A 24,608-nucleotide genomic window follows, 5' to 3' on the forward strand; every position below is an offset into this window, starting at 1 on the left:
TAAACCAGTAAAGTATGTCAAGTGTTTTTCCTGAGTTCTGTGCACCATACTTGAAAAATACTGAATCTAAGAGTGGGCTCATGGAAACACCCAAATTTGTAGCTAAATTAGACAGAAATGTGGATAGCCAGGACTTGTGACTGGTACCTGAAGTGAGTTCTGTGTGGTGGGACTGAGCCCTTAAACCTGTGGAATCTGATGCTAACTATCTGGAGTTACAGTAAGAATAGGTTTGAACCAGATGCTGCTCACTCGGTGTCAGAATCCAAATGGTGTCAGAAACACCATTTAGTAGAACATATTTTGGCAGTATTTGATATTTAAGATTACAAAGAAATATTAAATTCACAAACTTTGTTTCTTACACTATCATATTTATATATTTTGAGATGTCTAACAATATCATCTAGTGAAAAATGAGAAGATAACTTTATACAGTTCAAAATCAGAACATGACTTTTTTTCATCATAGTAAATAAATTAAGCATACACTATTACATGAAGTAATCAAACTTCCTGGAAAGAATACAAACAGATATACTAATAGGCACTCAACGATTTTATTTCTTTTTATAATGTATGCACGTGAAATGAGATTGTATACAATAGACCAAAGCCTACCCAGATACCAGGACTCATATAAAAACATTTTAAGGCAAATTTTATTGATTTATTTCTAAATAAGGCAAGTGAAACGTAGATTGAGTTAAACAAGATTTTCAATAACTTCTGGTCATTGTATGGTGAGAGAATATGAACATCAAATTTTTGAGTATTATTGTACAAAACTGAAAACAAATGCTTTCCAAATTGTAACAAAATGAATTCCCTCAATATAATAAATACCATTAAGTCTATAAAGACACTAGCAAGTTATTTGATGGCATCCAAATCCTGTAATGCTTTCTCAATGTAAATTTTGGAACATTCTGACTACTTTTATAAGCCCACTTTTCAAAAATGTCAGTGGAAAAATACCGGAATCCAAAGAACTTCTGTTACTTTAAGTGGTTAACAAAACAAATGTACTTTTCTAGGTTAATGTAATTCAAGTACAGTAGTACTAGAGATAGCACATCATTTTAATGAAACCTAATCTTTTTGAGTGAAAGCAAGTCATAAAGTTAAACAAAAGTGGAAAACTAGTATTAGAATCAGCTGCATGGGTTTTTGTAAGAGTACTTATTTTAAAGTTTTACCAGAAAAAATCTTAAAGCTCTTTCTCTTCTTTGGAGCTTAAAACAGTAGATCGTGTTCTAATCACTCAACAATTAATCATGTTTCTATAGCTAGCTCTTTAATTTTTATACCTGCCAATGTGTTCACGGGCTATAATAAGTCTTTGAATTTGTGCTGTACCTTCATAAATCTGCAAGAAAAAAGAATATATGTAGGTGAAATATCTTCAGTACATAAATACTTCAACTTACTCAATATTTTGGACAGTATTATGAGCTCAATTGTAATACCAAATTGAATCAAACCACATATAGGGTCTATAATCTATAGAGATTCCAAAACCTAATTTTGTGAAACCATGAAAATACAATTCTCTAAAGATTAAATTATAAAAAGTCATTTACCAAAATTTTGGAAGTCTCAAAAAATCAAAGGATATCAACATTTCAAAAAGTTTGGGAAATCTAAAGTTTAATGTTGCAAAAATATTCGTCCAACTTTTCTGAACTGTTTTTAGCTAGTTGTAACCTTCAGTCATTTTCCATTTTTACTTTTACACCTGATTTTCTCTCTTGCTGACTAAGGAACAGAGTTGCTAAAGAAAAAGATGCTCGAAGGATTTGGTTTTAACTTAGACATTCCTAGTAGCAGTCCTTACTTCCAGTTTAAACCTCTAACCCTAGCAATTTGTTATATATAGTTCATCTTCTCAGATGAACTTCTATCAAATGGTTAGTACCACTTTATCACTGTCTCTTCATGTTGTTTTACTCCCAAATATGGTTTTAATTAATTAATACTTTAAGTGGTTAACATAACAAAACAAATATACTTTATATTAAGCAAGATTCAAAATAAAATAAAAAAATAAATAATAAAATAATTTATTTTTGTTCTTATTTATTTTATATTTTTAATAATTTATTTTAAATGATATGTATACTTTTAGGAGAGCAAAGGGTGGATTACAATTAGCTAGGATGTTAAGACTCAAATATGGCTGATCCAGACATATAGGTACATGTCTGTGCCATTTAGTTTGTTAGCCTGTGCTCTCTTAAGGCATATACTTAAAGGTAACATTCTTCTGTGTTAATTAGTTTTACAAACTTTGGTTTACAGCAATATATGATAGTTTGCTATTATTTTTAAGATTTTATTTATTTATTTAGAGAGAACACATGAGCAGGGGGTGGGGAGGGGCAGAGGGGGAGGAAGAGAGAGAATCTCAAGTAGACTCCATGCCCTGTGTGAAGCCCAATACGGGGCTCGATCCCATGACCCTGAGATCATAACCTGAGCTAAAATCAGAGTCGGACACTTAACTGAGCCACCCAGGCACCCCTATGACAGTTTATTATTCCTGATGGCATAAAATCCCTAAATAATTAGAAATCTGTCATCTATGAATATTCTTTTACCTAAAAAACAACAAAAATCATTTTTAACCTTACCTGATAGATCTTAGCATCCCTCATTAGTTTTTCTACAGGATATTCTGTATTAAATCCGTTGCCTCCAAAAATCTGCACAGCATCAGTAGCTAACTGATTTGCAATATCTGCAGCAAATGCCTTTGCTATAGAGGCATAGTAGGTATTTCGGCGACCAGAATCAACCTCCCAAGCAGCTCTCTGGTAACTCAATCTAGCTAGTTCAACTTTCATTGCCATTTCAGCCAGCAAAAATGATATTCCTTGGTGCTAGAATTAAAAAGAAAAAAGTTTAAGGATTATCTATTAACTATTTAAAAGTTTTTCTCCTATAACTTTTCTTTGAACTTTAAAACTAATTTTAGACTTAAAAAGTTACACTCTGCTTCCTCCAATGTTCACATATTACATAACCACAGTATACTGACCAAGAATAGGACATTAACATTACTATAGTATTATCAATGAAACTATAAACTTTATTCAAATTTGGCCAAGTTTTCCACTAACGTCCTTTTTCTGTTCAAAGATCCCATCCAAGATTTCAACTGTTATTTCTTCTTAATGTTCCCCAGGCTGTTAGATTCTTCAGTTTCTCCTAGTCTTTTACGACCTTGGCGCTGCCGAAGAACACTGAGTGGTTATTTTTTTTTGTAGAATGTCTTTCAATTCAGGTTTGTGTGATGTTTTTTCAGAGCTGGAATGAAGTTATGCATTTTTGGCAAAAATACCATAAAAACTACATGTATCCTCCTGGGTATCTGCTGGGAACTTTTTTTTTTTTTTAAATGTATGTATGTATTTTTAAGTAAACTCTACACCCAACGTGGGGCCCGAACTCACAACCGCAAGATCAAGAGTTACATGCTCTACCGACTAAGCTAGCCAGACACTCCTGCTGCGACTTTATAAAGAAAATTATTATAGACAGATACAGTGAAAAATAATGTGATACTGTATCAGATGCTGACAGAGGAAAGTAAGCACCATGACAAGGACAGACAAAAAATGCTTCGTATCCTCCCTCTAGAAGTTCTTAAACAAAGAGGAGACATAAGACAAACACCTTCAATAAAAGACAGTAAGTCTTCTATCAGTTGTACAGCCAAAATATTATAGGATAGAAATACATTCACCATGTATTGGTAAGTGAACATTTCAAATATATAGTATGGTTACAGCTTTGGAAAAATATATTCATGGAAAAAAAGAATACAGAGCAAAATGGTCACTCTAATTATTTCTGGACAATGGGATTATGGAGCAGTTTTATTACCTTATTTTACTTACGCTGTATCACATAAATTATTCTACAATGAACTCGGAATGGAACATATGCTTTAAAATAATACACATTAAAAGAAGGTTTTTAGACATTTAGAAACAATATTATTAAAAAGATGCTTTGTATCATAGGCAACATCAAAACGGGTTCTGAAGACTAAGAGCTTATAAAAACCACGTAAGTTATGACTGTGTACAGACTAATATGCACCAAAGGCCACATAAAACAAAAAACTGAGATGTTCAATTTCATATATTTACTGTACTTAAAAAAAACACACACTACTTTAGAATGTGACAAGTTGCTTGAGAGTAGCAGGGTAATTATGTCTTTTTTTTATAATAATTTTTTACGTTATGTTAGTACATCATGGGGTAATTATATCTTAAGAGGGGGCAATTATTAACCAATATAAATAATTCCTACATGGAACAAGGAGAGTAATATGCTCCTTTATTTCTGATTGTACCCATTCTTCTAAGCCAATGATTCTTTCAAGTTGTTTTGTTTTTTGTTTTTACTCTATTTTTTGAATAGGTAATACTTCCACCAGTTTGAAGTTCAAACTTTCCTCCTTCTATCATCCCTGCTGTCCCAACTCCATTTAATTCCCCTTCCTGGAGGTAACCAGGTTAACTGCTTTTCATCTTCTCAGAGATATTACATACACATATAAAGAAATACATCTATAGTCTCTCCCTTTTTTCCACATATGCTGGCCTACCATGTTGACGATTCTTCATTTTGCTTTGCTTATCAATAAATCTGAGTGCTTTCTATAGTAATACATGAAGAACTTCTTTATACTTTTTTTATAGCTGCAAAATATTCCACTGAGTGGATGATCCACATTTTGGTTGTTCCTATATTTGGCTGTTTCTACACAATGCTGAAATGAATTAAGTTATTGATATGTCATACTACACATATGGGAGTAAACCTGAAATATGCATATGAAAAACAGGTGTAGAATAACCACTTTTGATATATAGTGCCAAAATGTGGTTCACAAAAGTTACAGTGAATTATAGTCCCACTGGCAATAAATAGAAGCACTCACATCACCACAGCTTTGGCAACCTGGTGTAAGATGTTCATGCTTCTCCCGTGAGATTTTGATGAAAAAATCCCGAGTCTCATTCAGTTTCTTTTTAGCCCATGCTTTTGAGAAATCCTGTGCTAAACACAGCTCAGAATCCCTGTAATGTCTCTGGCCCACCCATGACAGCTTCTCCTTTTGGTTTCTCTAACCCTGTCTGTAAGCTCTCACTTAGGGACTTGATCTTATATGGCTCTATATTATTTCTTAATATTTGTCTTAAGATATCCTATCTCCAAAGTAAGGTTAAAGGTTCCCCAGTAAGAGGCTATGCCAAACTTCTTTGCTGTTCTTGGAAATAGTACATGTCGTGTGCAAAAGGACAGACTTTTTAAGTGACTATCTGGGTTCAAATCTTGGTTTCATTATATATTAGGCGGAACTAATGTTTTACATGCAATAAATGGGACTAAGAGTTCCCACTCCACAGTAATATGAAGATTAAATGAGTTAATACATGTAAAATCCCTAGAACAGTGCTTGGAACAGAGAAAGTATCCAATTATTAGTATTTTAATATGGTAGGTGTTCATTTACTGTTCATTGAATGGATGAAATAGAAGTTCATAGTGGAAATGTATTCTAAGTGCTAGGAGTATAAGGGTTACCAAAACAGAAATTCATAGCCTGTATGGCACTTACATTCAAATGAGAGAGTAAGGAGAGACTTATAATAAACAAACACATACATGATATAACGTTGAGTGGTAGTAAGAACTATGGAAAAAAAACCCAAGTGGGATTAGTTATATAGAGTGTTGGGAGGTATTATTTTAGATTGGATTATGAAGGTAGATTCATTAGTGAAATGAATGAGGAAGTGGATATTTGGGGGAGAAGAGTAAAGGTAAAGACAACCACAAAAGGCCAGCGTGGCTGACAGAAGTCCACTGTAAAGACTCTGGATTTTAATCTGAGTGTAATCTGAACACAGCAAGTACAGTATTAAAATTACCTCTACAAGTAGCTTTCCAAAAGTTTTCCTCTCCAAGGCATACTTGGTAGCTTCATCCAAAGCTCTTTGTGCTAGTCCCACAGCACCCGCTGCTACCTAGTATTTTAACATTTTACAAAGCATAAGTTCATGTTGTCTTTAAAACACAGTTCAATGACTATTTGCCTAAAATTCCAAGTTAAGAATTATACAAAGAGAAGATGACCTATTACCTTCAGGCAACAAAAAGTTGGGGAATAACAAGCATTTCAATTTATATTTTTTATGAAATAAAGGCATTTGTGAGGCAGAGGATCATAGCCTAGAAAGTCATTCCTTCTGTTTAACAAGGGAAAGCTTCTTAGGGGAAATATTCCTAATGAGTAAGGGAAGAGGAAATGAGAACATATCAGCAGGAATGATTAAGTATGGACTGCCTCTCTGTAATTTTGTATTTGCTAAAATAATTTCTGTAACAGGCAGCAAGACAGTTGAAGAATTCTAAAAAATAAAGAAAAATGACAGTATCTCTCCATCCTTAATAAAAGTAGATATTAAAAAGGAAATACACACCAAAAAAAAAAAGAAATATATACAAAATATACCACATTAAAATAAAACTACTCAACGTAATAAATAAAAGATCCTTTAAAGATTGTCAAGTCATTGATATTACTTACTGGAGGTCTGGTTTTATCAAAAGCTCCCATTGCAATTTTGAAACCAGCTCCCTCACCAATTAAAACATTTTCTTTAGGCACTCTCACATCCTCAAAGGTAATTCCTCTTGTATCTGAACATCGCTGACCCATATTTAATTCCTAATAAGGAAAACAATATATATTAAGGAACATTTTTGAGCTAGCATGAAGTTTTTTTTTTTTTTTTTAAGATTTTATTTATTTATTTGACAGAGAGAGAGACAGGCAGCGAGAGAGGGAACACAAGCAGGGGGAGTGGGAGAGGAAGAAGCAGGCTCATAGCGGAGGAGCCTGATGTGGGGCTCGATCCCAGAACACTGGGATCACGCCCTGAGCTGAAGGCAGATGCTTAACGAGTGAGCCACCCAGGTGCCCCTAGGTTTCCTGCAATTATCTAAAACAGGGGTCAACAAATGATGGCTTCTAATACCTGTTTTGTAAAGAAAGCTCTGTTGGACTAGAGTCAATACCTATTTGTATACATATCATCTATGGCTACTTTCTTGCTACAATAGCATAACTGAGCAGTTAGGGACAGAAATCTGTGGCCCTCAAAATCTAAAATAGTTATAAACTGGATCTTTACAAAACAAGTTTGTTTTAGACGCCTAGTCTAAAACAATGTTTCACAAACTTTGAAACCAACAGTAGTCTAAAGGTCTACATATATATATATATATTACACTACAAAGACAGATTTTATGTTGGAAGGCTATCTTTTTTACCATGAATGTCAGGAAAAGCATTTAGCAAACATATTCTGATTTAGGATGCTTAATTTAGCTTAATGGAGCTAGCAAAGTAATGTACCAACTCTTTCTTAAAATCAGGTTTACTGAAGTGGAATTTACATACAGAAAAATTAACCCTCTTTACATATAAATCTAACAGTTTTGACAAATATATGTGTGGAACCACTACCACAACCAAGATACAGAATATTTCAGCACCCCCAAAAACTCCCTTGTGCCCCTTTTAAGTCAATTCCTTTACTTTACTCCTAACCTGAAGCAACCACTGATCTGACTTTTGTCCATATAGTTTTTCCTTTTCCAGAATGTCATGTTAAGTAGAATGATAGTAACAAGTAATAAGTGCCTTCTGTGTCTAACTTTTCACTTAGCAGAGTGCTTTTAAGATCCAGGTATAGTGCTGCTGCTCAGTAATTTATTTCTTTTACTGCTGAGTAGTATTTACTATGGGGAGGTACCATTTATCCATTATCTGTTCACCACAGATAGACATTCCCTTCTCACTCCAGTTTTTAGAAATTATATAAAGTTGCTATAAATGTTTATGTATAGGCCTTTATTTTCATTACTCTTGGATAAATACCTAGGAGTGCTGGGTATGTGGTAAGTGCACATTTAATTTTATAAGAAACTGCCAAAGTAGCTATATTCCCTCAACTTTTTATTTTGAAAATTTTCAAACCAACGGAAGAGCTATAAGGGTATTATAACAAATACCTATGTACCCTTTACTTCAATTCACCAATTATCATTTTGTCACATTTGCTTTATTTCTGTGTTTTGTGTGTGTAACTATTAGCATTATTTGCTGAATTATTTGAAAGGAAGTGCAGATATGGTGATTCTTCTCCTTAAGGAAAAAAAATTTTAATCTCGTTTTTAATCAGCAGTGTGAGAAGCAGAGGAAATGGGAGGTCAGAGTTGTAAACAAACTCTTTCACTTGCTTGCCTTCATCGTAATAGTCTGCTTCTAGGCTTGAAGAAATAGTAAAAATAATATATAGTTTTACCAAGAAAGAAACCAACATCTCTATAAGTCAATAAACTCTAGTGCCTTAGACCCTCACTCAATATAATGAGAAAACACTGTTTACAAAAATGGTTTACTCTAGGCTGTTTCCCAGACTCACTCCAAATACCAGAACATTTTTTAAAAAAGATTTTAAAGAGAGAGAGAGCACGAGCCTGTGCTCCTGCGAGTGGGGGGGGGGGGGGGAGGTAGAGGCAGAGAGAGAATCCCAAGCAGACTCCCAGCTGAGTGCAGAGCTGGTTGGGCTCAATCCCAGGACCCTGAGATCATGACGTAAAACATTTAAACCAAAATGCTTCCTGTACTCCTCTCAAGCCAGATTTCTAAAACACAAAACATTTTTAAAAACATCAAATTTCACAAATTTAAAAAATGCCCATATATTTCAAAAAAAAAAGATTTAAGGAGGTTTAAATATATACAATATAATTACCTGTGTCTCTCACTAGAAAGTAAGCTCCCAAGGGCAGGGATTTTTGTCTGTATTGATCTATATGACATCCCCAATACCAGAATACTGCCTAGTATATAGGATGAACTTAGTAATAAGTATTTATTGAATTAGAGATATTTTTTAAGTGAGAAAATTGGGAAAAAAGAGACTAGAAATAACATAAAATCACAAGTGGGTCTACTCCTAAAACCAGTATAAGCTGTTAGGTCCTTTATACTTTTCAGAGATGGCCATAAATCTAGCCTTAAGTTTTCCAGCAACCATCCCTAAAAAGGAAACATGAATAGAACATAAATAAAAACAAATCATTTGCTTGGAAGAAGCACATCCATTCTTACAACTTTTATTTTGTTATATACAACCACCTTACTATAATTTCACTATAGTGAAATTAAGTGAGGCTTGAATACAACAGAGGGATTCCGATGGCTTTTAATAAAACAGGATTATATGAATACACATGACTGGTGTAGAACTTTGCAAGTTGGTCAATCCACATTAGCCTTTCCAGGTCAGGTTATGCCACCCGTAGTCTAGTATCTCACATCTCGCCAGATAATCTGTCCCATTCCCCATCTGGGAGGAAGAAAATTTATTCATGTAACCTTTGTTAACTATTAATAGACTTCCATAATTTCTCCTTTCCCTTCAATATAGACATCATTTGGTCATTAATAGGTTTTCTTTTTTACAAATTCATTTTGCAAAGAAGAGTTTTACGGTTCTAAAATTGAATCTCCTCTTCCTAGTCTCAAAGTTATAATCTTAATCCTATTTCCTTAGATCTCACTAAAATGACTTTAATGACTTCATTTATTCTTTCTTTGATTTGCTAAATTTTAAACTCTTCTCTTTAAATGCTAGTGCTAAATTATTTCCACACATTCACTTTACCACCATTCTCAAATATGTTACCTTTTCTTATTTAAATAAAATTTCTCCCCTTCCCACATTCAAGGTTCTTTACCATTCCCATACTTTCCTCAGGCATGGATTTTTCTCTTACTGTTGTTATATGATCTGGGGTATTGTTTTAATCAATACAATGGGCATAACGCCAGTTATCCTACCTAACAGGCTGCTGTGAGGAAGGAAAAAGAGTGGGAAAGTCTTCTGAAATATCTAAGACTTTATTATTGGGCAGGACACATAAATGACAGCTTGATTTCTGCTTCATTATCCCTCACAGCTGTTTATTAGCATTCTTTACAGACTGGCACCATGAACAACCACTTTTTCAAATAATGAATCAAAAGGATTATTCTCAACTTAAAATTTAGCTGTAACAAATAGACTATTTCACCTAATATCAAAACATAGCTTTATTTTTAGGGATGGGTTAAATAGGTGATGGGGATTCAGGAGTGCACCTGTCTTGATGAGCACAGTGCGATGTATGGAAGTGTTGAATGCTATAATGCACACCTGAAACTAATATAACACTGTATGATAACTGGAATTAAAATAAAAACTTAAAAGAAAGAAAAAAGGAAAAAAAAAGCTTTATTTTTACTGCAACTTACTACAAAGAAAATGTTTTCAATAAAGGAAACTGAAGTAGTAATTTTGAAATTTATAGTTAAAATAGTATTTGAGGACTTAATCACTGATAAATATACACTTTACCTTTCTTCCAATCTGCACTCCTGGGGTATCTGCTTCCACAATAAATCCAGTAAAGGCTCTATTAGCAGGAGCCTTTGGATCCGGATCAGAACGAGCCAATAAGAAATACCTAATATATATATATAATATAGATATGATGACAAAGATAATGACATCAACAGATAACACGTGGTGATGGCTATCTCATTTAACCCTCCCAACAATCCTGTTGTTGCAAGAATCCTGAGAATTATTACTCTCCCATTTTCCAGATGAGGAAATAAAGAATCTGAGGCTCAAAAGGTTGCCCAAGTCCCATTCTTATGATGTGGCAGAACTAATATTTTAACCCAGGTCTACTTCTTAACTAACCTGGTATTTAAATTTTTTTTTAGGAGTCTGAGTTGTAAGTAAAAATTCCTCATATCAAAATTATACAATATAAAAAGAAAAGTACGTGCCATATTGGAAATGGCATTTTTTTCTTTCCCAAACCTATGATTCTTTAAAGAACAATCTATCTGGAAAAGGACAACAAATAGGGCTGCCTGTGAAAGGAATAATATATGAGATAACGACCCCTATATTCTGCCTATTGTCCTCTTTTTGCAGCAAAATCAGTGTTTTTTGTTATAGTTGAATTACTATGAATATTTGCTAGGTTTTTCTCTCCAGAACTTTTCCCAGATAGATTTTAAAATGAAACAGGAGGCATGCAAAAACACTGAACTGTAACCCATGTTCTCAATAGCCTGATACAGGAGAATTTTTTAAAAATTCCTTAAACAATAAATTATTTTCTAGGCTTAACACAAATAAATTATCATTCACTCTACAATTTCACTTGATAATAGTAAAAAATAGTAAAAATTGTTTTCTAGTTTCATATATTACCTTATTTGTTTTACTACATGGGAGTTATACTTAATGAGTTCTTAAAATTATGAAAACTTCTAATTGCACTGTTAGATTTCTCTCAACTTGCTAAATTTTAATAGTTTCTTCATTTTTCTATTACTTTCTGATATTATGATGACTGACTTAAAGATAACGATCTAGCCCTCCTTAATACTGGATAGTCATAAAGGGGTTGATAGGTGTGTTTAAAATAAACAAATAATTTCCTGGTAGGCTCAATCCCAGGAATAATGCTTTACCTGCCAGAAAACCGCACTGCAGAGCACACATATATATTGAATTGGAACTTTTGCAGACAAGGAGGGACAGCCCATTTAGTTCATTATTCCAATCACCAGAGAATCCTTGTCCTAGGAAGTCTCTATACACTTGCAGTGATGGATAAATACATTATTTCCCATGACAACTCAACACACATTGGACAGCACTGTTGTTGGAAAGCTTGTTCTTATGTTGAGCTATAGTCTACACTTTTCTAACTCTGACCCATTAATTCTAAACTGGCTTCCAGAAGCAAATGTACAAGCCCGCTCTTGTTCCTGCGGAACATTATTTCAAAACTTCCAAAATAACCAAACTTAATTCCTTTACTCTTCACAGGACATGTTTTCTAGACTCTTTCTAATGAAGGATACTTACTTGCTTCTGAATTTATTCCATTTCATCAATGCATGTCTTAAAATGTGTTCTGCAGAACTATTACCACTTCTTCCCTCGTTTGAGTTATACTTCTATCATTTCAGTAAGAAATTACATTACCTTCTTAAAGACAGTACATCACACTGTTGATTCCTACTGAATCTAGAGGTATACATTTTACTTTCTTCTTCTTTTTTACCGTTACACAAATAATGGTATAAATAAGTTCTTCAACATTTTATATTTATGCAAGTCATTTTATGATCCTTTGTTGAACTTGATGTCATTATGTTTGGACCTTTAGATTCTACTAAAGTAATATTCTGTCTTCTCTAAAAGATAATCTGAGTTTCAAGACTGTCTTTGCCTGTTGTTCAGAATCAGGGAAGTGTCCTATACCAATGGTTTTCCTTTTTCCTCAGTTTTCAGGGAACAGTTCCAAGGAGATGCTAGTATAGGGTATAGACAGTGGAGACAGTAAGCCAAGTAGAAGGATTCACATTCAACCAGAGCAGGTGTTTTTGTTTTATTTTCTTTTACAAATTAAACTTCTCAAGAGTTAATTTGAAGAAATAATTCAGGGCTTAAAAATAGTTTTTAAAAATAACTGAACTCTTTATGATCTTTTATGGACATTCTAGTTCTATGAATAAAACTTACCTTATCTTTTTTTTTTTTTAAGATTTTATTTATTTATTTGACAGAGACCACACAAGATCCAGTGCATAAGCAGGGGGAATGAGAGAGGGAGCAGCAGGCTCCCCGCTGCCCAGGGAGCCTGACGTGGGGCTCGATACCAGGATCCTGGGATCATGACCTGAGCTGGAGGCAGGTGCTTAACCCACTGAGCCACCCCAGGCACCCCTAAAACTTACCTTAATTGTGGTGTTTTAATAATAAAGGAGAGAAGGAAGATTCTGATATGAAGTAATTAACAAGCAATATACAGAGATGTTTTAAACAACATACCAATTAGCTTTTCCTCCATTGGTTATCCACATCTTCTGACCATTAATAATATACTCATCTCCTTTCCTTTCTGCTTTGGTCTTTATACCAGCTACATCAGAGCCAGCTACAGGTTCTGTTACACAGTAAGCCTTAAGTATATGGAAACAATAAAAATAATTTAAATTTTAATTTTATGAATGTTTATTTTATTTTTAAAATTTTATTTATTTGACAGAGAGAGAGACAGCCAGTGAGAGAGGGAACACAAGCAGGGGGAGTGGGAGAGGAAGAAGCAGGCTTCCAGCGGAGGAGCCTGATGTGGGGCTCGATCCCGGAATGCTGGGATCACGCCCTGAGCCGAAGGCAGACGCTTAACGACTGCGCCACCCAGGCACCCCTAAATTATGAATGTTTAGAACCAGGAGTATATTTTATTTTTTAAGCCAGTATTCTAAATATTTTTAAATGCTTAAAAATAGAATGTTCTCAGAGAATCAAATAAGCTACTCAAATGTAGAAACATTTAATATATAATTTAAAACCAGATGTAGGATATCAATAAACCGTATCAATTAAAATGTTAGATATCTTCAACCAAGTTAAATTCATTCACACATAATCATTCATTCAAATGTTTATTTAGTATTTACTACGTACCAGGTTATAAACCAGGAGACGGAAAAACCAGAGATAAAAGACATCCTATCTTCAAGATTTCCACAAAAGTGGAGATGAGTACTAACTATATTGTAATTACATATCTAAGTACTAAAGTCATACACAACGGTCTTGTGAAACTAGATTAGCTTTAGGGTGTCAGGAAAAGCTTCCTAAAGGTGATGCTCATATCAAGTCTCAAAAAGAAGAAGCAATTCTTTGGGGATAAAGAAGGAATGTGTATTCCAGGCAGAATAACATATGCAAATGATACTGAGATAAATGCAGGGTTACCCAGCATTTGTAATTCCAAAGTAGCAGAGTTCCATAACAGGTAAATTCCGTGCATGTAAGGGAATTGACTATTCTCATTTTTATTCCTGACTTCCTATTTTGGGTACATTTACTGCTATTATGCATTAGAAGGGGGAAAATATGTAGTAAGCTTTTATTAATTCAGAAGTTAGAATAACTTAGGGACTACAGTACATTTTTTTTTATATACACTGAAGGTATTGATAACAAACAGACAAAAAATGTTTAAAATACCTGAACGTTTTAAAGGCTTTTATCTTGGAAATACCTATTTTTAAGCAATAATTATAAATATTCTTATCAGTTGATTAAGGTTGGTTCTCCTAAGCATCTCTACGCTAAAATTTTTTAACCTATTTCTAGGTATTATATATGCTACAGGAAAACAATCTAAATGTGTCACACATTCTTAGACAATATTGAGAATTAGCCTACTAAACTCATTTGTTGAAAAGTGACCAATTAACTAAGAAATCTGTATAAATGTTTTTATTAAGCAGTTTGTTTAAAATTTAGGTACCTGAAATAAGAAACCTTGATTTTTAACTATTACTTTCTACTCTTTCAGACCAATTTTCACAATTAGTTCAAAACTAGTAACAATTTACTGTATTTTGGTATCACAATCACACCCTAACTTAAAATCTTTTCAACTGATAAACAAAAGAAGTCAAAATCCTTATGTAAAAACACTTTCAGAATAGATCCTCAGTATGTGTGTGTGTATGTGTATATATATATATTTTTTTTTAAGTAGGCTCCATGCCCAATGTGGGGCTTGAACTCTTGATCCAGAGATCAAGAGTCACTTGCTCTACTGAATGAGCCAGGAGGGGGCCCCTATAACTATCTTTTTAAAATCCAATTTAAATATTTGTTGAGTAGTGCTCAGGGAATTAAATAAAATCTGTTAACTATTCTTCCCAAGTCATTCATTCAACAAATAGAATGATAACTTTTCAGTCACATTAATTTCTTATTAGTTCAAAAGACTACCAGTTCAAACACCTACTGTCATACATTCAATCTGAACTTCCTGACACAATCACTCAGGTCTTAAACTGCAGAGTGCTCCATTAAATAGCAAATATTTCTTCCTCGGAAATAAGCTAGGAGATTATGACATTTGTCTGGTACCCCAGAAACACCATGATACCTAAATATGTTGCTAACTTTTGTCTTCATGTGTTATAGCCCAGTGTACACATTTGCACTGAAAGAAGAGAGAGCACCCTTGTTCCCAAGCAGCAGCTGCACATACTCACACACATCAATGGCTCCTCAGTCAGCCTCCCCAAATACTTCTTTTGTTGTTGGTCATTTCCAGCAATAAGAAGAGGCATTTGCTACCAAAGAAAAGTGACATTGGAAAAAGCAAGATATTTTTATTAGGTATGTAAATTCAGAGATACTATAATTCAAAACAAGAGAACTACTTTCTCCCAAGGGGTAAGTCCAAAGAATTGGCCTTTATTCTTCCTTTAAGAGAGCTAAAACCATGAGGAAATAAATCTGGGAATCCAGTATTTTCAAAAATTAAGTTATATAGGACTTGTTGGCAATATGTAAACATCCACTGTAGTAACATGCACAAAGAATTAAATTTTGGACAAATGATGATGTATATATGATCAGGCCTCTTAAGAATTGCTCACTAAATTCAGCACTGCCCGCAGCCATCCTGATCCTTCTCTGCTGAATGCTAGTTTTTGGCCTTGCCCTTATCTAAGAACTGCCACTGAAGTAGCAGCCAAAGTATACAGTTTCCCTACAAGGACAGCAAGGACTCCAATTACTAGAGACAACGGGAACAGAATGATCAACTTAGGCAATAAGAACTCTAAGCTTCACTGTAGAATCTTGTGTTCCTTTTATTTATTTTTAAAAGATTTTATTTATTTGACAGAGAGAGAGAGAGCATTAAGCAGGCAGAGGGAGATCATGACCGGAGCTGAAGGCAGACACTTAACCGACTGAGCCACCCAGGCGCCCCTTTTGTGTTCTTTTTAAAGAAAATTGTGTTGCACCAACTAACCTAACCGAGCAGTACTGTCTCATTAATGGCTCACTTAGGCAATTGATTTTCTAAGAAACTTACCCCCAAAGAATTTGCTTCAATAGCAGTCTGAACCCCCGTACATCCATAAGCCAATTCTTCAGTAATTAAACAAGCATCAAAAGTTCCAAGTCCAAGACCTCCTATAGTATTGAAATGTTTTAAGATCCCATTATAATATGTAGTATATCTCATTAGAAATAAAGGTGAACTATTTTAATTAACAAGAAACTAAAAAAGTGTTCTGGGTTCTGGTTAATACAGTAATAAATTATACTTCTCTAAAATAAGTTTTAAATATTTCAAAAAATTTTCTATTTGTAATCTGGACCTGTCTTCCTGTTTCAACTTGATTTTGTAAAAATTTTTGATTTAACTGTGCTGAAACTTTGACTCTTTCACCTGAAGGAGTGACAATCTCACACACAAAAAGTCTTGACAAAATGTAAAGTCAAGGTAGAATCAAAATGTAACAAACTGACTAACTCTAAAGAGAAATTAACATCAAGGATGAAGTTAAGGTTGAAACAAGCTTTAAAGGAAAAATGCCTCCAAGTGTTAATACAAGGCTTCTAAAAATAGGCAAACGCTGAAGTCTGAACAGAAAGATAAAGGTAGAAAGCCCTTTATCATAAATGACTTATAAAAATGGTAGTTAATATTTGAAAGAATGACTGAGTAGGGTTTTACCATTTTCCTCGTTCATATACACTGCAAGGATTAAAAAATATTAAAAAAGCTTACCACAATTCTCTGGAATGTGTGTATTCATTAAACCAAGTTCCCATGCTCTTTTAATTAGGGGGACAGGGTACTAAAAGGAAAGAAAAAGTAAAAAAAATGAAAAAGAAAAACCAATTATATTAAAATCTACATAGTTCAATTATATAATCTTATAAAATATGTAAAAAAAATTTTTCCCCTTAAAATGCATATACCTACCTCGCCAGTTTTATCATATTCTGCGGCAACTGGGATTATTTCTTCCCTGGCAAATTTACGAGCAGTAGCTTGAAACTCTTTCTGCTGTTCAGTGAGCTCTAAGAGAAAGTCATTTAGAAAACATTAAACCAAGATAATGAGCTGAGGAAAAAGTCCTATGAAATCAGTACGTGAAACTTATAATGGAGTCTTTAACTTTTGATTAACCAGAAAGTCCAAAAATAAACCACAAAGACCACCATACACTTTTGGACTAGGCAAGATTTCACTGTACAATATAAATAAACTTATGTCAATACAAGTACCAAAGGAGGTAGGTAAGATTTCTAGCTTTTACAAATGAGTAACAGACATAAACTTGTTTTTCTCTTCCAATTGGTGAGAGTAAAAAAAAAATTGCTTTTACTTGTTATTAGCTCCTAAGGAGATTTATCAAATGTTTAGTAATACTGAAATGAAACTAAATATAAGACACTCCCTGATCTCAAGAAGCGGTCTACCTAGGGAGATGAGACATGCCAAGTGACCATAAACCAATAAAACTTATTACCAAATATCATATAAGAATACCAATACTACAATTTTACTCTTCCTTTAAACTCAGCTAATTTAAGGTTATAAATTAGCACAAAGCAACTGGTAAAAGTGGTGGGAGGGTTTCTCAAAAGTTAACAGTTAAAAAAAAAAGTTAAAAAAGTTAAACAGTTAAAAAGAAAGTTAAACTCTAATTCTATTACATAAAATACGAGGTGCTGTTGTTATAAAACTAATGAAATGAATACGGTGGCTGACGGAGGACAGGTGCAGATCACTTGGATTGTTTTCAAATCCACACTATCATAGGGTTTTAATGTGGTCACGTCCAACATCAAAGGACAGGTAAGATTTAAAAGAGATACAGGGTATTTTGGGTAAGAACAATAAGAACAAAAGCAGAGATAAGAATGAGCAAGCATACTCAAGACTGTAATAATCATTTGTATAGGGATGTGAGAAATAAAACGTAAAAGTTATCTCCACTTTAAAAGAGCCAGATACAACTGCTCACAGATGTTATCCCTAGTCCTTTACTTAAGCTTTACAACCTCCCTCCTCAACACCTGTATCTATCTCATCCTGTTACTCAACAAACCACCAGATTTCTCCGGCTGGTTTCCTAGTACTAAATATGAATCTGTATGTGACAAACTGAAACTAAATAGCAATTATATCTAACCTATGTTAATAACACAATAAGAAAAAATCCAATGCCCTAAGCTGTTATCCTCACATGGCCTGAAATTTTCCATTTAATTCTCTTTAAAAAACTGTAAAGAAGCTAACAATCTTAAAAAATAAGATAAAAAAACAAAAATGATAACCCTAGAGAGCTTTTAGTTTGTCATTTGTATCTGGGTATGAGTTAATTATCTGACCTGCCTTGTAACTATTTTCTGAGACCAAGAAACCAGAGAAAATGGATTTTTAACTAAAGGAAAGGTAATAATTTTGAAGCAAGAAGCATTTTAGGAGGCAACAGATGCTAAAAATAGGGATTATTATTTTATTTTTTTTTGCTCAGGATCTCATTTTAGAGAGCAAAGAGGAAGGGAGATCTTATTCCTTTTCCTTCCAATACCACATGACTCCTTCATCCCAGGACTTTAAACCCTATCCATTAGTACCAAAACTGCAGTTCTGATATTTTAGGGTCAAAACAGGCTTTGGCTTATTAGCAGGTGTATCTAAGTGTTCAAAACGTATTTTTTGCACTCAAATTTTTTTTTTTTAAGATTTTATTTATTTATTTGACACAGAGACAGCCAGTGAGAGAGAGACAAGCAGGCGGAGTGGGAGAGGAAGAAGCAGGCTCCCAGTGGAGGAGCCTGATGTGGGGCTCGATCCCAGAACGCCGGGATCACACCCTGAGCCGAAGGCAGATGCTTAACGACTGAGCCCCCCAGGCGCCCCTGCACTCAAATTTCTAACTTGAAGACTGTACGTATCAGTAAATTTGTTATTTATTTTAGGATTACATACTTAGTAAAAAGGGCACAGATATTTATGTCTGCTGCTAACACAGATCTCTACATAGGATATTATGCAGAAATAAAAAAGATCAGGAAGAATGGGTGTGACTGGAAATCTGTGGATGGTAATTGGTTCTATTCATTGACAGATGATTTATAAATATATTCCAGACAAATACATACACAGTGCAATATAAATGTATATATATATATAACAAATATGTTTAAAGTCAAAAGAACAAAAAATATACCAAAATTAAATCCCAATCTTGGTTCATGCTGTAGGGCAGCTTTTGTATGTTGCGATCTCCAGTTAAAACGAGAAAGACTTTTTAGGACCTGTAAAGGACAATTTTATTAAAATAAATTTGATAAATTAAACATCAAATAAGAGAATACTGGCAATTATAAGTGAGTACAGCAACTTGTTTGACTTTACTCAAGAGCATAGGTTTTTAAGTCATTACTTAAATGCCTTCAACAATTACTATATTAAATAAGCCAAGTACTAGATGTGTGAACACTTACTACGAAAGAAATTTTTTTTAAAGCAATGAAAATAACACTAATCAGCAGTATTTGTATTACTCAAGTAGAGTGTCTCCAAGACAAACAATAGTCGGGGGTAGTACCACACTTAGGACTTCTATTCTGGAAATCTCACCTACAACCTTTAGGACATTCGTGATTGAGAAGTTGGGGTGGGGGCAAAAATAGGACGGTATAGTACTGTGTTCAAGAGTTTCCTAGTCTATTAACTTTGATACTCTGTCCCTGTCACTCTCACAGGTATGCCTCTGGGAATCTTCCCCTTGTAGGATTCTCTTTTCTATGATACCTCACTTTATTTAACAAAACAAATTAGCCTAAAACTATGTTCTATATTTTGGGCTGTTGTCTATAGGCTTTCTTAGAACATTCTAAGACAGTGGTCAGCACACTATGGCAGGCACCAGTTTTGTAAATAAAATTTCATTGGAACACCATATTGTCTATTGTTGCTTTTCCAGCAGAGTTGTACAGTTGCCAGAAACCATGTGGTTCACAAAGCTGAAAATATTTACCGTCCTTTTACGAAAAAGTTTGCCAACCCTGTTCTAAACAATTGCTATGCTACATTTCTTATTATCTGCAATATACTCCTGTTTCTTCAAAAAGATATATAAAAAAGTATCAGATATATATTGTTCTTTTGCAATCTACTGTTATACTCATGACAATTTAATGTACGCAAAAGTAACCATTTGCATTTACTAAAATTAATGGAAACCATACTGTAACTCCTTCCAATGTTTGAGGAAAACAAAATCACAGTTCATACTTCAAAGGATTTGACGGAAATATCCCTATGCAATTCTAATATTCTTAAGAAAAGAAACTGAACAATATACCAGAAGACCAAGAACCAAACTTATGTTTTTTGAAAACCATAAAAAGAAACTGTCCATTTTGTAGATGACAACTTCAGCTTATACAGAGAATCACCTACATTTAAAGTGACAATAAAGATTGTCAAATATCTCAAATAGCTCTTTCAAAATAACACTTTATACAATTGTGAAAAAAATAACCAGAGTATGAAAATTCATATTTTCTTTGCAATTTCCATTACATTTATTTTGGAAGTAAAACATGGTTTCTCTAATCCTTATTGTTCAGTCATCATAGACCAAACCTATACTGGTTTACAGTCACATTCCACATATTAATTCACTGAATCTCCAAGTCAAGCCTAGGATTAAGACACTATTTTTATTCCTATTTTGCATATGAAGAAACTGAGGCTCAGAAAGTTCAAGTAAAATTGGCCGAAGACACTCTGATATTAGGTAGTGGAACCAGGATTCTAATTCTAACATTTACTATAGAGAAGCCATACTATCAACCACCTTGTTACACTGCTCTCTCAATTTCAGTCTCCTAATTGGTCATTACATTCAATAAAGAAAAACATCCCACAAAAATCAGACCAAAAATCTTGGCTCTTCTAAATCTGTGTTTAGACACCAGTGCACAAAAATCAGACCTCACAAAACAGGTAAAATAGTCTGCCGAGACTTTAAATAGGGAATTATTAGTGGATTTAAAATAATTTATAAAAAGTTCACATATTTTTCAGGAAAATGTTATATAAAACAAAATACAAAAGTAGCTACAGCCCAGGAACAATCCCCATATATCTGCTAATGATATATAATGTTAGCCATTTAGAGAGGTGGCTTGGTAGATACGAAATATAGAAATAGATTATTTGGACTTAGAATGGTTTAATTTAAGTCTAGACTCCACAAGTATTTTTAAGACCTTGGGCCAATTACAAACTTACTGTAGCTTCTTTTCAAATCTAGAAAATGAGGCTTTTCCTACTGGATAATTTGTCGAGATGATTAAAATAAGAGTCTTGGAGGCATAATGCCATATAAATATTTATTTTTTTTACTTTGGGCTCTCTGCCCAGAACAAGCCGATTCCAAATCTCCAAAAGACAGCGTCTTCAATCAAGCCTCAATTCTGCAATAATAGCACAACTACAATCAAACGCTTTTGTGTATTTCTTAGGAATAAAAGAATCTTACATTTTATGGGAGTGTCAAAGAAGAGATACAGAGATGTTAAGTTTTCTGGATCAGGTTCTTCTACATTTATCCTTGGAGAGATTTGGAAATCGAGTCTTTTTTTTTTTTCCCCCTGGTGTCAGAGTTAAAATTCAACATCTTTAAAATCCCCAATTTCTGCGTTCAGGGCCCCTTAACTTGTGTATCAATAATAAATATTGGGCAAGAATCCATTAGAATTCTTATAAATTCTAAAACTTCTACTCTTTTTGGCCAAGAACATTAATTTCTTAACTCAATTATAAATGACATTTAAATGGCAGTCTTGTGTTAAGATAAAGAGCATCTAAGCGAGGCAAGTTAGAATCTGTGAGCCACAAGACTAGTATAGACAAACTTCGAGCAAAATTCTGCGGTAGGTTCTTCTTTTTGCTTTGTAATGTACGGAACATAAGCGTTCTCCTCCACAGACCAAAATCAAAAGCGTTTATTATACATATTAAGTATCCCAAGAAGCAGCAGCTTCATTTTCCTTTTCCTGGTAATTTTGCAGGCACCCAAGATAATGTCTGAAATCTACACTTTCTAGCACGTATCAATTGCACGATGAAATTTACTTTACGATTTCTTCCTGGGCTGGAGATATAAAGCCAGTAGTTTTCTCAAAAACATACTGCAAAAACAAGGACTTCGCTCGTTCTGAGATCTCCGCCCAATTCAGAGTCAGTTTCACGTTCGGGAAAGGGTGAGATTTCTGGGGGAAATATTTGGAAAGTTCCCGGGCCAGAGGGAGGGGAAAAAAAAAGGGCATTCTCAAAGTGACTGCCGCCTATATTGATACGGGGGGGGGGTCCCCCCACCCCACCCCAGGACAGCACCTATTTTCATCCCATGCTATCCTCCCTCCCACCCCCTCCAAACACCACAACCTTCATTTCCCACCCCCACCGAGCCTTGCTCTCTCTCACCCCACAGCTACGCCTAAACACCGCAGCCATGTTGACTCGCGGTCCGGATACTCAGTCTCTAATTCACAGCGTCGCGCCGATACTGCCAGGGTCCTCCTTGGCGCTAGGCGCGAGACCCGTCCGGCCCCGCCCACACCCTGGTCGCGCCAATACCCTGGTCCCACCCACAGCGTGGATGGGGCTGGAGAAGGAAAGCGAGCCGTTTGCACCGAAAGGGGGAGGAAGGGGAAAAGGATGGTGGGAAGGTCGTGCGTGCGCGATGTAGTGAGAGGCCTTTTCGGCAGCGTTCGAACGACCTTGGGCAGGTGGGGGAGGGGTCTCTAACGATCTGGGGCCTAAGGGGTCCCGAGGAGGGGTGATCCACGAAAAGGCTTCGTTTCCCTCGAGCCCTGAGTTTACACGACGCGACTTCTCGAAGGCAGTGGAGGGCCGTGCAGAGAGGGGTCCCAGATTCGCGTTCCGTGGCTGGAGCCAGAGGGCGGGCAGGCGCCGCGGGCGGGGGAGCGGGCGGCGCGGGGCCAGCTGGGAATCTGGGTGAGAGGGCGCGGCGAGGGACCTCTGCGCGGTGTGCGCCAACGGCTGGCGGAGAGATAACCTCCCTTGCCCGCCGCCTTGACAGCTGTCCGGAAAACCGGTCAGACCCACATCGTTTCTGCTTTAAGTAACCAAAGTACGCTTTACTATTAGACTCTGGTTCGAAGACCAAAGGATGTGCTGTACTTCAGAAAACAGGAGAATTCAATCTCTTAGGTAAAGTTGACCTTTTCTAATACTCCCAAGGCTATTACTTCCCACGTGTGTGGTTGTGCAGTGTCCTTGGAAATAAGATGAACCTATCTAAAGCTCCTGATTCAGCGAATGAATGTCGCAAGTGAATGTTCGCCTGAAGAATTCTACTTAAAGTCACTCTTCCAGTTAGACCCTGAGTTCAGAGACGGAAGTTGTAACATTAACAGCGCTGGCGGGATTTATAGAGCTGTGCAGGTTTGGATAGCATTTTGTGAAAGCTAGTAAGAGCCCCAGAGCAAGGGGAATGTAATGTTCCCCATAATTCCCAGGACTTTTCTTTCTTTTCTTTTTTTTTTCTTGTTTTTTTAAAGATTTTATTTATTTTTTTTGACAGAGAGAGCACAAGCAGGGGGAGCCCCGGCAGAGGGAGTGGGGGAAGCTGGCTCCCTGCCTGGCGGGGAGCGGGGTGTGGGGCTTGATCCGCGGATGTGGGATCATGACCCCAGCCTAAGGCAGACGCTTAACCTTAATCCAGTGCGCCACCCAGGTGGAACTAGGATTTTTCATTTTTATCCCTACCATGCTAGTTTAGGCTCTCATCAGTCACCACTACATCTTGTTAACTTGCTAAATAATCTTTTTTGCCTGGTAAAGGCCGGCCATGATCTCGTTCTAATTTAGCTTTTTCATTCCTATATCCTGTTATTGTAGTTTCCTACAGGAACCTTCCACTTTGTCCTCTGGGGATTTATGATGTATTTATTGAGACTGGGCATAAGGCAGAATGTTAATTATGTGCCAAATTCAAAGTCGAAGTACCAGGCAAATTCGGAACAGAGAGAACATAGTTTGTCCTGGAGTCATTAAGAAAGCCTTCTAAGAGGGCTTGAAGTAAAACACAAAGTGGACTGTTAAAGATGGGTAGGATTTAGTGGGAAAAAAAAAAGATGTGTAGGATTTGACTAATGCACCCCTAATTTTTTCAATTTTATTCTGAACGTTTTAAACAACAAGGAAGATGAACAAAAAATACAAAATCACCCTTATGCCCATCACATAGATTTAAAAATTGTTATTGTCCACTCATATGGAATTTAAGAAACAAAACAGATGAACATAGGGAAAGAATTATTATTGTCTTACTTATGTGTGTGTGTGTTTGGTGTCATTTTATTTTTGTCAGAGCCCTAAGTTGAAACCGTAAGATACTTCACTTCCTAGTATGTTAGCTGTACATCTCCTGTGAGGACGTTGTCCTATATAACTACAAAACTTTTATCACACCTAAGAAAATGAACTATTATTCTCTAATATCATTTAATATCCAGTCAATATTTAGATCTCCCCAGTAGTCCTCTAAATGCCTTTTGTATGTAGTTTGTTTTTGAACCAGGATC

The 24,608-nt window shown here is 35.3% G+C and overlaps 2 protein-coding genes across 6 annotated transcripts in view; one reads left to right on the top strand and one right to left on the bottom strand.

Moving 5' to 3' along the window:
- Positions 1-544: 544 nt before the first annotated feature.
- Positions 545-22,985, bottom strand: ACADM (acyl-CoA dehydrogenase medium chain). Its single transcript, XM_026497798.4, has 12 exons — positions 22,483-22,985; positions 19,211-19,298; positions 16,951-17,048; positions 16,753-16,822; positions 16,051-16,151; positions 15,218-15,298; positions 12,999-13,129; positions 10,494-10,602; positions 6,611-6,751; positions 5,952-6,047; positions 2,634-2,882; positions 545-1,369 (listed from the first exon to the last, which is right to left on the bottom strand). Exons 1-12 carry the CDS (start codon positions 22,510-22,512, stop codon positions 1,298-1,300), a joined length of 1,266 nt encoding a protein of 421 aa, XP_026353583.1. The 5' UTR covers positions 22,513-22,985; the 3' UTR covers positions 545-1,297.
- SLC44A5 (solute carrier family 44 member 5) overlaps positions 22,984-24,608 on the top strand; it is a 374,691-nt gene continuing 373,066 nt past the window's right edge. For all 5 annotated transcript variants that reach the window (XM_048220289.2, XM_057310554.1, XM_057310550.1 and 2 more), the window contains exon 1: positions 22,984-23,232. The gene's annotated coding sequence lies outside the window, so the exon portion shown is untranslated. The remainder of the gene's footprint in view (positions 23,233-24,608) is intronic.

This window comes from Ursus arctos, unplaced genomic scaffold (assembly GCF_023065955.2).
Source record: "Ursus arctos isolate Adak ecotype North America unplaced genomic scaffold, UrsArc2.0 scaffold_12, whole genome shotgun sequence".
Taxonomy (NCBI): domain Eukaryota; kingdom Metazoa; phylum Chordata; class Mammalia; order Carnivora; family Ursidae; genus Ursus; species Ursus arctos.

Bases quoted from the DNA above. Each gene is read 5' to 3' on its own strand.
- ACADM (XM_026497798.4), bottom strand. From the start codon at position 22,512: ATGGCTGCGGTGTTTAGGCGTAGCTGTGGG. The intron at 16,823-16,950 runs GTAGGTATATGC...CTTTCCTTTTAG, and splicing joins AATATGATAAAACTGGCGAG to TACCCTGTCCCCCTAATTAA. The intron at 2,883-5,951 runs GTAATTTTAATA...TTTTAATTCTAG, and splicing joins TTGGAAAGCTACTTGTAGAG to CACCAAGGAATATCATTTTT.